This window comes from Plecotus auritus, assembly GCF_963455305.1.
Source record: "Plecotus auritus genome assembly, chromosome: 1".
Taxonomy (NCBI): Eukaryota; Metazoa; Chordata; class Mammalia; order Chiroptera; family Vespertilionidae; genus Plecotus; species Plecotus auritus.
Window position 1 is genome coordinate 115,549,725 of NC_137770.1, and position 14,000 is coordinate 115,563,724.

At 38.4% G+C, this 14,000-nt stretch overlaps 1 protein-coding gene across 3 annotated transcripts in view; it reads left to right on the plus strand.

The window, feature by feature from the left end:
* PTPN9 (protein tyrosine phosphatase non-receptor type 9) overlaps positions 1–14,000 on the plus strand; it is a 163,466-nt gene that overhangs the window by 111,074 nt on the left and 38,392 nt on the right. For 2 of the 3 annotated variants that reach the window (XM_080657937.1, XM_080657939.1), the window contains 2 exons: positions 10,082–10,192; positions 13,549–13,877. In XM_080657937.1, the coding sequence (XP_080514063.1) occupies positions 10,082–10,192; positions 13,549–13,877 (440 nt within the window). The remainder of the gene's footprint in view (positions 1–10,081; positions 10,193–13,548; positions 13,878–14,000) is intronic. The other variant, XM_080657938.1, reaches the window with a different exon arrangement.

Sequence of the window (14,000 nt, forward strand, 5' to 3'; positions counted from 1 at the left end):
AGAGAGAAAGGGAGAGGAATAGAAAGCTAGAAACATCGATGAGAGAGAAACATTGATCAGCTGCCTCCTGCACACCCCGCACTAGGGATGTGCCTGCAACCAAGGTACATGCCCTTGACCTGAATCGAACCTGGGACCCTTCAGTCCACAGGCCGACGCTCTATCCACTGAGCCAAACCGGTTAGGGCGTTTTCTTTTTCTTTACTGCTCTATTTCTGATTCTATGTGTACATATTTTTTAGTGGATTATTTTTATTATGGTAAAATATACATAACAAAATTTACCTTTTTAGCAATTTTTAAAGATATATATTTTTTTATTTCAGAGAAGAAGAGAGAGAGAGATAGAAACATCAATGATGAGAGAGAATGATTGATTGGCTGCCTCCTACTTGCTCCACCCTGGGATTGAGCAACCCGGGTATATGCCCTGCCTGTGAATTGAACTGTGACCTCCTGGTTCATAGGTCGATGCTTAACCACTAATCCACACTGGTCAGGCCTATTTTAGCAATTTTTAAATGTATAGTTCAGTGGCATGAAGTACATTCACAATGCCACCATCACCACTATTTATTTTCAGAACTATATTGTTATCCCAAACAGAAATTCTGTACCCATTAAACAATGTCTCCCTATACTCTCCTTCCCCCAGACTCTGATAATTTACCTATTCTAGGGCCTCACTTAAGTAGAATCACATGATATTTATCCTTTCGTTTTTGTTTTATTTTACTTAGCATAATGTTTTCAAGATTGTTGCATACATCAGAATTTTATTCCTTTTTAAGGCTGAATAATATTCTATCATGTGTATACATAACATTTTATTCACCCAGTCACCTGGGTGAATATTTGGGTTGTTTCTACCTTTTGCTGTTGTGAATAATGCTGCTGTGAACATTGGTGTACAAAGTATCTGAGTCCCTGATTTTAATTCTTTTACATACATACTAGAAATAGAATTGTTGGATCATGTGGTAATTCTATATTTAACTTTTTGAGGAGCTATTTTCTTTTAAAAGTTTAAAATTTTGTTTTTATTACCTTAATTCATCTGGAGTTGATTTGGGGGCGGGGGCAGGGAGGAGAGGCGGTTTCCATTTTGTGGAGTTGATTTTTGAGTATGGTATGAGATGTGGGAATCTTACTTTTTTTCTTTTTTTAATTCTCACCCAGGGATATTTTTCCATTGATTTTTAGAGAGAGTGGCTTAGAGAGGGAAAGACAGAGAGAAATACCGATGTGAGAGAAACACATTGATTGATTGCCTCCTGCACTTGCCCTGACCAGGGCCGGGGCCGGGGAGTAGCCTACAACTGGGGTACGTGCCCTTGACCGGAATCGAACCCAGGACCCTTCCGTAGGCCCATGCTCTATCCAATGAGCCAAACCGGCTAGGGCGGAATGTTACTTTAAAAAAATATATATACATATATTTTTTTTCTTTTTTTTTTTTTTACTTTGAGAGAAAGGGAGAGGAAGAGATAGACATATCAACGATGAGTGAGAATCATTGATATGCTGCCTTCTATACCCCCGCCCCTCCACTGGGGACCAAGCCCACAATCTGGGCATGTGCCCTGACCGTGAGTTCATAGATGGATGCTCAACCACTGAACCATGCCTGCCAGGCAGAATCTAACTATTTTTCCCCATGTGGATAGCTATTTTTTTACATATTTAATATGTAAAACTTGACTAGAGGGTGTCCCAAAAAACGTATACACACTTTAACAACTAATATTTCAATTTTAAAAATGAAATGTATTTTAGTAACCACTGCCTTTATAATTATTCAAAGTGTGTGTTTAAATTTTGGGGGGATACCCTATAATTGTCAGTTTTAACTGTCACAATAACCTGGTGACTTAATGTACTATAGACAATTTAATTAACCATTTAACTCTCTTTCTGTGTTATTCAGGTTGTTTAAATAATGCTGCTGTAATCATTTTAGCTTTTCTTTTAAAGTTATTTTAAGAAGATACTTCTAAGATTTGGATTATTTGGGTAATGGTTATGAATATTCTTGAATCTCTCATATACTTTACTAGGTTACCCTCCATAAAAGTGTTGTAGGCACCTCTCAACGACACCAGAGAGGTGTCACTAGACAAGACAGCCCCCTGAGCCAGTGGGAGAGGGCTGTCCCCAACCTCGATCCTTGTCTTCTCATATAAATGCATTTATATGAGAGACTTTGACTACTTTGTGAAAAGCCAATTTATTAAAGCATGCACCTTTCTTGAAAATGCAAAGCAAGCAAACCTATACATCTGGTTTATGAAGAGCAGACAGGCTCTCAGCTAATCTGAGGAGCAAGCTGGGTGGGGGGCTGAGGTGTTATATACCCTCCTGTCTATAGGCTTCAAAATTTCTCTATTGACTATTTTGGTACAGATTAATTCTCAAGGTCTCTTTTTACTTTGTTGTGGTGTTTCCAGAATTTATGAGAAGCACCTGGCAACTTTATCTTTCCAAGCCTTGAGATTGCTGGCTTCTCTGCTTAGGGAGTAAAACAACTCCTTTTTTCCCTTTCCCTTTCTGCATTCTCTCCTTAGGGAAGTTTTTTAACCATTTGGTCTGTGTCCTTGGCTGGGAAGATAATGGCTTGTTATTTACAAGCTGGCTGCAAATGGCCCACACTGTTTGGCCTTGTTTTAACTTTTCTGTCTCAGTTTCCCTATTCCTCCTGCCCTGGAATCCTCTAACATTCTGTACCTGAAAGATAAATGTCCTTGCCGTTTGGAGCTCGGCGCTGCTCAGCTCTGTAGTTATGTCTGTACTTTCTGCTTCTTCCACCCCTTACCCTGTCTGCCTAACTCTATTTCTAACTCCTCTCAAAAGTAGAAAAAAGCCAAAACCGGTTTGGCTCAGTGGATAGAGCATCGGCCTGCGGACTGAAGGGTCCCAGGTTCGATTCCGGTCAAGGGCATGTACCTTGGTTGCGGGCACGTCCCCAGTGGGAGGTGTGCAGGAGGCAGCTGATCGATGTTTCTCTCTCATCGATGTTTCTGACTATCTATCCCTCTTCCTTCCTCTCTGTAAAAAAATCAATAAAATATATATTAAAAAAAAAAAAGTAGAAAAAAACTTACAATGTCACCAACAAGTATGAGTATCTATTTCCTTTACCCATTCCATTACTGCACTCTAATTTTTCTGTTGTTGTTTTTGTTTTTTTTAATTTAGAAATTTTAAAGTGATACCTCCTTTTTTTGTTTGTGTGAACTCCATTAATTAATAACAAAGTCATGTATTTTTTCCAAATGTTCTTATGCTGTTTGTGTGTCTTCCTTTATTTGGTTCAAAATTATAAAGTACTATTGATGTCTTGCTGTTTTTGCTATATAAATTCAAAGAGGCTTAAATAAAGTCCTGTTGCTTTAGAACCTATATAATGTTCTTGTCAGTGACTTAGTTGCTCTGTCATTGGGAAAAAATACAGTTTTAAATACAATCCCCTACCCTCCTTATTCTCATGAAAGTTGTAATAGAAGTTTATCTTTTTTATTGTTGTTGTTTTGTTAATCCTCACTAGAGGATATTTTTTTCCATTGCTTTTCAGAGAGACTGGAAGAGAGAGAGAGAGAGAGAGAGAGAGAGAGGGAAGGAGAGAGAGAGAGAAACATCCATGTGAGAGAAACACATCGACTGGTTGCCTTCTGCATGCACCTTGACAGAGGTTAAGGAGCAAACCTGCAACCCAGGTTCGTGCCCTTGACCGGGAATTAAACCCATGACCCGTGCACCGGCCGACCTTCCAACCACTGTGCCACACCAGTTAGGGCTAGAAGTTTATCTCTAATAAACACTCTCACACTTCAGATTTCTATTTAGTATGAATTAATTTCCAGCAATTACTGTATTGAGGATTTGAATCAAAATATGACATGGGAATAAAAATAATAATCTTTGATTTCTTAAGTTGTTCTGAGTAGATTTTCTCCATCTTGGTAAATTTCTTAGGATTAATTCTTATTTTTTAAAAGAAAATATATTTTTATTGACTTTTTAGAGTGTTAGGGAGAGGGAGAAAGATAGAAACATCAATGATGAGAGAGAATCATGGATCATCTGCTTCCTGGATGCCCTCTACTGGGGATTGAGCCCGCAAGCCAGGCATGTGCCCTGACTGGGAATTGAACCCTGACCTCCTGGTTCATAGCTCGATGCTCAACCATTGAGCAATACTGGCCGGGCTAATTCTCATTTTAAATTTTACAATTGTCATAACCTCTATTTTAGTTGCCATTATATGGATTCTTTTTAAAAATATATATTTTATTGATTTTAGAGAAGAAAGAAGAGGGAGAGAGAGAGAAACATCAATGATGAGAGAGAATCATTGATTGGGCACGCCCCCTACTGGGGACCAAGCCCGCAACCCAGGCATGTGCCCTTGGCCAGAATCGAACCTGGGACCCTTCAGTCCACAGGCTGACGCTCTATCCATTGAGCCAAATCAGCTAGGGCCATTATATGGATTCTTAACTTGAATTATTGTTTTAGATGAATCATTTAAACCAGACAATATAGACTTCATCCTATCTTTACTTTTTCTGATTATGAAATGCATGGTTGAAATACATGGCTAAAATATATGGGTTTAAAAAATTCATTAATGCAGCCATTTATAAAGTAATAATTGCTAAAACTTGCTGAATACTTTGCATGTTGTTCTAAGCTCTTTTCATGCTTTTAAAACCCATTTAATCCTGGTATTACTACTATGAGGTGTGATGGCTGTTACTATTACCCCCATTTTACAGATCTAGAATCTCAGGACTGGTGAATTTAAGAACTTAATGAAGGCAATACAGCCTATTAAGTGATAGAGCTAAGATAGTATCATCCTACACCTTATATATTATCAGAATAAAGAGCTTGGGATATATATGTCCAGGCTTTAAATTATGTATGTGTATATGTATGTATAAACATACAGGATGAGGATAATTTATGATTTTTTTTCCTTTACAAATAGGGAATTGTATTATATCCAGTAGTTATAACTTGCCTTTGATTTGTTTTTTTAATTTTCATCCAAGGAGTGAGGTTGTTTTTTTTTGCTTGGTGATTTATTTTATTTATTTTTGTTTAAAGTATTACATATATTAGTACACATATCTCCTTTTTTTCCCCCCATTGAGCTTCCCCCAGCCTCCCCTACCCGCTGTCGCATGCCCTCATCCCACCCCCTCAGTGTCTTGTGTCCATTGGTTGTGCTTATATGCATGCATACGAGTCCTTTGGTTGATCTCTTTCCCTCCCTCCCCAACACTCCCCAGCATTCCTGCTGTAATTTAACAGTCTGTTCGATGCTTTACTGCCTCTGTATCTATCTTTTTGTTCATCAGGTTATAATGTTCTTTATTTTCCATAAATGAGTGAGATCATGTGGTATTTTTCTTTCATTGCCTGGCTTATTTCACTTAGCATAATGCTCTCCAGTTCCATCCATGCTGCTGCAAATGGTAAGAATTCCTTCTTTTTTACTGCAGTGTAGTATTCCATTGTGTAGATGTACCATAGTTTTCTAATCCACTCATCTGCTGATGGGCATTTAGGCTGTTTCCAAATCTTAGCTATGGTGAATTGTGCTGCTATGAACATAGGGGTGCATATATCCTTTCTGATTGGTGTTTCTAGTTTCTTGGGATATATGCCTAAAGTGGGATTACTGAGTCAAATGGGAGTTCCATTTTTAGTTGTTTGAGGAAACCCCAATACTGTTCTCCACAGTGGCTGCAGCATTCTGCATTCCCACCAGCAGTGCACGAGGGTTCCTTTTTCTCCGCATCCTCACCAGCACTTGTCGTTTGTTGATTTGTTGATGATTGCCATTCTGACAGGTGTGAGATGGTACCGCATTGTCATTTTGATTTGCATCTCTCAGATAATTAGTGACTTTGAGCATGTTTTCATATGTCTCTTGGCCTTCCTTCTGTCTTCTTTCGAAAAATATCTATTTAGGTTCGTTGCCCATTTTTTTTATTGGATCATTTATCTTCCTTTTATTAAGTTGTATAAGTTCCCTGTAGATGTTGGAGATTAAACGTTTATCAGTGATAACATTTGCAAATATGCTCTCCCATGCAGTGGGCTTTCTTGTTGTTTTGTTGATGGTTTCTTTTGCTGTACAAAAGCTTTTTATTTTGATGTAATCCCATTTATTTTCTCTTTATTTTCCATTGCCAGTTGTTCGGTTGATTTGCATATTATGCTTTTATTATTAAAGATAAACTACTAGCCCTGCACAGGAATCTGTGTGTCAGTAACTCACCTCCACCCTCCAGTAGCTCTCCGCCCCCTGCCCTGCCCTTCTGTAGCTCCCTCATAGCTTGCTGCCCTGACCACTCCTGTAGCTCTCTGCCCCACCCTCCTGCTGATCCGTGATCAGGTTGTTATGTGGTTGGTTGTTACGCGGTAGGTCGTTAGCTTCTCGGTGTAAGGACCATTTGCATATTACATCTTTATTATATAGGATAATTAATAAATTAATTTAGAGAGGATTGAAATCTTTATATATATATATATTTTTTTATTGCTCTCAGAGAGGAAGGGAGAGAGAGATAGAAACATCAGTGATGAGAACCATTTATCGGCTGCCTCCTGTATGCCCCCGACAAGAGATGGAGCCACAACCCGGGTATGTGCCCTGACTAGGAATCGAACCATGACCTCCTGATGCATACATTGATGCTCAACCACTGAGCCACGCCAGCCAGGCAGGATTGACATCTTCGCAGTGCTATCTTTTTCATTACGAAATGCTCTGCTTTTTTTTTCTTAATCCTCACCTGAGGATATTTTTCCATTGATTTTTAGAGAGAGTGGAAGAGAGAGGGAAAGACAGAGAGAAATATTGATGTGAGAGAAACACATCGATGGTTGCCTCCTACATGAGCCCTGACCAGGGCCCAGGCTAGGGAGGAGCCTGCATCTGGTGTACATGCCCTTGATGGGAATCGAACCTGGGACCCTTTGGTCCACAGGCCAATGCTCTATCCACTGGACCAAACTGACTAGGGCCAAAATGCTCTGCTTTTTAAGAAAATACTTTTGTTATGTCTTTCAATAAAGTTTTAAAATTATTTATCTTGCATGTTTCTTAGGAATTTTATTCCTGGATTTAAAAATATGTACATATATTTATAAAAACATGGCATACATCAAGGTTAAATCGTCTTTATTCTAAGACTAGTGGGCTACAAGGAAAGTGGGAGAGACAAATAAATAGGGTGTGTGGGTAGTGTGTATGTGCACAAGCGCTGTTATAAATCAGATTTTTACCATTATACTTTTATGCTTATCATTTATAGGATGGTTAATTTTTTCATATTTATCTTTTATACTTTAAAATACCATTGTAGTTAGAAAAAATTTATTGTAGACAATTTTGGACAACCCAGAATTATTTACATTAAGAAAAAATATGACCGCCAAAACCAGTTTGGCTCGGTGGATAGAGCGTCGGCCTGCGGACTGGGGGGTCCCGGGTTCGATTCCGGTCAGGGGCATGTACCTTGGTTGCGGGCATGTCCCCAGTGGGAGGTGTGCGGGAGGCAGCTGATCGATGTTCCTCTCTCATCGATGTTTCTAACTCTCTATCCCTCTCCCTTCCTCTCTGTAAGAAATCAATAAAATATATTTTTTAAAAAAAATATGACCTTTAATACTATCATGCAGAAATAACCTCTGTTGACATTTTGGTGTATCACTTTCTTCTAGAAGTTTTTCAATATGGTCTTAGTTATGTTCATACAATTTTTCTACACAATAAGCTTCATCAACTTTATTTTATAAACACTTGTAATTGCTGAATAATAGTCTTTCCTGTATTTACTATAAATAATTTAACTATTTCTATGTTGTCAAATTACAACTTTTTTTACAATAAATAATTTTTCAACAAATATTTTTATATCCATATTTTTGTATGCACATTAAGTAATTTGCTTGAAGTTAATTTCTAGAAGTAGAATTACTGGAACAAGGACTCTAATCATTCTTAATAAGATTGTAAAAAGTAAAAGTAATACAGAGTATCATAGAAAATAAAACATGAAGAATTAAGACTACTCATGATCCCACTTATCAGAGATAAAATCTATTTAGCTTTAGATATAATTTTTTATTATCTTTTTTCTGTTAATGTATATGTGTGTCAGTTTTTAAACAAAATTAAGATTATAGTTTTGATCTTGTTTAAGTTTTATTGTGAGCATTTTCCAGTTTTAAAAAAGCTTTCAAATGTTCATTTTAAAGGTTACATAACAATCTTTTAAAAAGATATACCAATTTTTGTTAACCACTACCCATTTTCAGACATATGTTCTTTTCAGTTTTAAAGTATTATTTTTATTTTTATTTTTATTTTTATTTTTTTTTAAATATATTTTATTGATTTTTTACAGAGAGGAAGGGAAAGGGATAGAGAGTCAGAAACATCGATGAGAGAGAAACATCGATCAGCTGCCTCCTGCACACCCCCCACTGGGGACATGCCCGCAACCAAGGTACATGCCCCTGACCGGAATCGAACCCGGGACCCCCCAGTCCGCAGGCCGACGCTCCACCACTGAGCCAAACCGGCTTCGGCTAAAGTATTATTTTTAACTATCAAAAATAAAAGTACAGTAAATGTTTTTATTTATAAATCTTTGTGTTACTCATTATTTTATTAGAATAGAGTCTCAGAAATGGAATTACCTGATCAAAGTATATATACATTTTTAAGGACATATATAAAGCCAAATGCCTTCTAGAAGGTGTTACTAATTTTCTGTCCATCTGCAGTATATTTGGGTGCCAAAAAGTCATTTTGCTGAACTAGGTCTGAGTCTGTAGTTCATTGCTTTGAGGAAGCAGAGGTAATGGCCTCTACTTTCTATTTATCATTTTGTGGAAGTATAGGTGTTTCTTGAGATTGATTTTTGATCTGGCAGTTAAAGGGGCCTTGGCTATTTATATTTAGGCCCTGAAATAAGTTGTTGCATCTTTTTATTTATTTATTTATCTTTATTGTTGAAAGTATGACAAATGTTCCCTTTGATTTTTTGTTTTAATGTGTTCCCATTGATCTCCTCCACCCCATACCTGCCCCTCCCAGGCCTTCACCCCACTATTGTCTGTGTCCATGGGCTATGCATATATGCATGTATGTTCCCCTGTTAATTTTTTGCATCTTTGAGGGAAGAGATGAAAGGTGATTTCCTCAAACTTTAATGAAGAGGCCTTTGAAGAATTTTGTTCTGGATGCTGTTTATTTATAGGAAATATTTGCAAACCCCAAAATTAGTAGAACTGAAGAGTAGCCAGAGAGTGATGTGTCAAATTGAGACTCAGTCTTTTGAAAAACAATGGAGAGAAAGTGGTAGCAGATATTTAGCTATGTATCCTCTTATTTTTGATTCATTCGAAATAATTTCTTCCCAGTTAGATTGCCAATATTAAATGGTCTCCCTGCCTATGAGAAGGGCTGAAATATTGAGAAACTAAAATAAATTGAGAGCTGTAGGATTAGGGTCATTGCTTTTTGTTCTTATGCTTTGTGCAGTGTCTCCTTTTCTTTTAGATCTCATTTGCCTTTGGGCCCTCTAGATCATATTTATCAATTAAGTAAATGAATACATAAATAGATGAAGAATTGGGTAAAAAAATAAATTGTTATAAATACACAGATACTAAAATAAAAGAAAAATTATGAGAGAAATGTTTCTTTCATATTCAGTTTATCCATGATCTATTTTTTCCTTAAAATTTCAATAAGCAGAACTTAAGGATGCACACGTTTGCTGATAAGAAAAGTCAGTATAGTTTTTGATCCACAAAGCTTTTGTCTACAAGAACATAACATAAATACTTTTAAAGATAAATCAGCTTTTAATTTCTTTCTTTTAAACCACTTTTTCTTCAGCTACTCAAGTGAAAATTGAATTACGCTGTAGACTCCCCCTGCTGGGTACGAATGGGTAGAAGAGCAGAAAACCTGGGCTTGAATAGCCACAGGTTCCATTTGCCTCTCTTGCAGTGCCGTGATTGGTATCTTGAAATCCTCATGTGTTTTCCACAGGGGGCATTTCCAGCTCGTTTGAAGAAAGTGCTGATTGTGGGAGCACCCATATGGTTCCGAGTGCCCTATTCCATCATCAGCCTCCTCCTGAAGGACAAAGTCCGGGAGAGGGTAAGGCAAGCTAGTTTTATTTTATTTGGAGGTGGTTAGAGATTTCCATCTTTGCTGTTGAAACCTGCCAGTTTTCTACCTTCAAAAAAATCTTGTTGTCTTTTCTTCCAGAGCGCTTTCTGCTTCTGTCAGTATATTCATGTGTATTCTCTGCTTTATTCTTTTTTTGTTGTTAGTCCTCACCCAATATTGATTTTTAGAGAGTGGAAAGGAGGGAGAGAGATGGAGAGAGAAAGAAACATCTATGTGAGAGAGACACATTGATTGGTTGCCTCACACATGCACCCTGACTCTGGGATCGAGCCTATAACCGAGGTATGTGACCTTGACTGGAATTGAACCTGAGACTCTACAGTCCATGGGCTTACACTCTATCCACTGAGCCAAACTGGCTAGGGCTCTGCTTTATTCTTTCTAGGGCTCAGTACAGGCTGGCTCTCCCACTGCACTGCAAATTCCTTGAAGTTAGGAACTGGACACTCTCCCATCATAGCACTTTGCATAAAAATAGTACTGAAGGAATGTGTTCTCTGGGTAACTTAGGGATAGCTACTACCAAAATTTAGCCTATTACTATACAGACCTTTAATATTTAACAATCCTAATATATAAAAAGCCAGGGGCCGTCACGACCTAAATGATCAGACAGATGACCGAACAGCAGGCTGCCGGCGGGAGGGAGCTCCCTCCCTGCCCTAGCCTGGGCACGGCGGTGGTGGGAAAGATCTCTGGGCCCCCGCCGGGGCACAGCAGCACTCTGGGTCTCGTGCAATCGGGGGCATTGCCGGTCTTCAAACTGGACCCTGACAGGAGGGAGGAGGGAGCCCCATTCCTCGCAGAATCAGCTGTTGGACAGCTTGCTGTCAGCGCCCTGATAGCCAGGAATCCCATTCCCCTGCACCCCAGACCCTGATCTGACACTGGCCTCCCATTTAAATTAATTCGAAGACAGTTTCCCGTGATGCCAACATTTGCGATGACTATTAATAAATCACAAGGACAAACTCTAGACGGAGTAGGAATATTCCTATCTGAACCCGTTTTCACACATGGTCAATTATATGTTGCTTTCTCTCGAGTTTGAAAAGCATGTGTTGTTAAAGTTAAAGTTGTAAAACTTCATCACAAGGGAAATTAGTCAAGCACTCTGAAGGTGTTTCCACTCTTAATGTGGTATACAGGGAGATATTAGAATAAGTTTAATCAATTTATCAATCATTGTTTGTATCAGTGTTGTTTTTACATCATGTTTTTGTTGTTTTTATATCATGTCTTTGTTGTTGTTATAGTATGTTGTGATTATTTATTAATAAATTTATATATTATTTTCATATGCATTTTACTAATTTTCTTTCATCTCTGACACTTCTATTGTAGAGAAAGGGCAAATAGCAATATTAAAATATTTCCTCTAATTAATTCCCTTTTAATGTGCATGAATTTTATGCACTGGGCCACTGGTGTATAATATAATTGCATTAGTTGAACTGGTGTTTGACTTTGTTCAACTAGAAATACCATTCAGTCCTTAGACTACCAAGGGGACAGAGAAGAGTATTTCACTATGTCTCTTTCTACCTAAATTTCTGGCATTCTCTCTTTAGTGCCTGGGCGAATGCTCCATCTACTGAGCCAAACTGACTAGGGTTTGGCATTTTCTTTTAAAACAGCTTGTTGCTTCCTAACTTCAAAAGTGTTATCTAAAATTATCTTAATTCCATTATTCTCTGAGTGTTCCAGGACTGAAAGATTATGGTGTTACTAATTCACTCATTCATTTCTACCCTTGAAAGAAAGGGCATATGAAACATTGGCACAATTAGATTTAAGATAATAAAGTTGTTATGGAATATCAGAGATTTTTGTAGTATAGGATTATGAGGTTATATGAATAATAATGCAGATCTTTAGAGTTGAGGTGACTTGAGTTGGCAAGGAGAAACTGATTTGGTTCTATGGAACTACTTAGGGACCTAATGACTCTGAGTAGGGGAGATCTTTCCTAATATAACTCTTTGAGAAGACTCCTTAGGCAAGTTCTTACACTTTTATATTCAAACATAAATGCGTGTATAAACTCAAAATATATTGAGGACCTTTACAATCCAGGCTCTGGGCCTTGGGAATGAAAAATTGCTTAAGACAGTCCTTATCCTAGAGGAGTTCATGGTTCTGATAGGGGACACAGAGATAGACAAGTGCAGAGAGAGGAGTGTGGCTCTGCAGGAGCATGGAGGAGAACATTGCCTGGGCAGATGGGATTCATTAGTTATAAGCTGTCCTTAAAGAGGCTGAGGAGGGAAAGAGGGCATTCCAGAAAGTGCAATAGCAAGAGAGGTACCTTCATTCCACATGGATTTCAAGACTAACCAACTAGGCTAATATTGTCCAGTATGGCTGGGTTCCAGCAGACAGCAAAATTAGGTATTATGCTGACTTCTCCAGCATTTTTCCTGGGATACCCTGTGAATGGGTGACTTGTCTTGTGTTACTTTCATAGAAAACTATCTCTAAGAACATCCATACAAAGATATGAATAAAGTAAATTATAACAGGCTTAGTATAAAGTTGACAAAAATAACCACTACCTATTCATTCTTGGTAGTCAGAAGATGAATTACCTTCAGCAGATGTTACTGGGAAGCCTTGTTAATAGCATAAAATAACGCCTTTGTTCACTATACCTTCCTTTTAGAAGGTGTATAATAGAGCACCTATTTTCAGGAGTGAATGTGCTATACATTCTGGGAATTTGATATACATTCTCTGGGAAATTCAAAAGACTTCAATCCCAGACAGATGAAGTACAGTCTGTTTTTACAAGTATACTAAGTATTGCAAGTAAATTTCATCCTGTTCTCCAAACCTAATATTATTTTATATTAGTTTTAGGTGTACAGCATAGTGGTTAGACAATCATAATTTACAGTGTAACCGCCTTCCCCTCCCCCCCATAATTTAAGTGCCTACCTGGCACCATACATAATTATTATAATATTATTGTCTATATTCCCTGTGCTGTACTTTACATCCCCGAAGCACATTTATTCTTTTTTTTATTTTTTATTTTTTTATTGATTTCAGAGAGGAAGGGAGAGGGAGAGATAGAAACATCAATGATGAGAGAGAATCATTGCTTGGTTGCCTCCTGCATGCCACCTGCTGGGGATTGAGCCTGCAACCCAGGCATGTGCCCTTGACCAGAATCGAACCCAGAACCCTTCAGTGCTCAGGCCAATGCTCTATCCACCGAGCCAAACTGACTAGGGCCACATTTGTTCTTTATCTTCATTATTTGTCTCCCCCCCACACACACACACATACACATACTCACATGGTTCTTTCTGGCCTTCCAGATTCAGATATTAAAGACATCCGAGGTCACCCAGCACCTGCCCAGAGAGTGCCTTCCAGAAAACCTGGGTGGGTACGTCAAAATGGACCTCGCCACTTGGAATTTCCAATTCCTACCCCAGATGAATGGCCACCCGGACCCCTTCGATGAGATCATCTTGTTCTCCCTCCCTCCTGCTTTAGACTGGGACTCAGTGCATGTTCCAGGTCCTCATGCCATGACCATCCAAGAGCTGATGAATTATGTTAGCACCAGGCAAAAGCGGGGAATATATGAGGAGTATGAAGACATTCGTCGTGAGAACCCTGTTGGCACTTTCCACTGTTCCATGTAAGTAGGAAAAAGGTTTGAGCCAACTAGGATGCTCTGGCATGGGCTGGCAACAGCTCTTCCACACCTCACGTCCTTAACTGAGATTTCCTGGGTTAGGGAGCATCACTGTCACTTAGATGA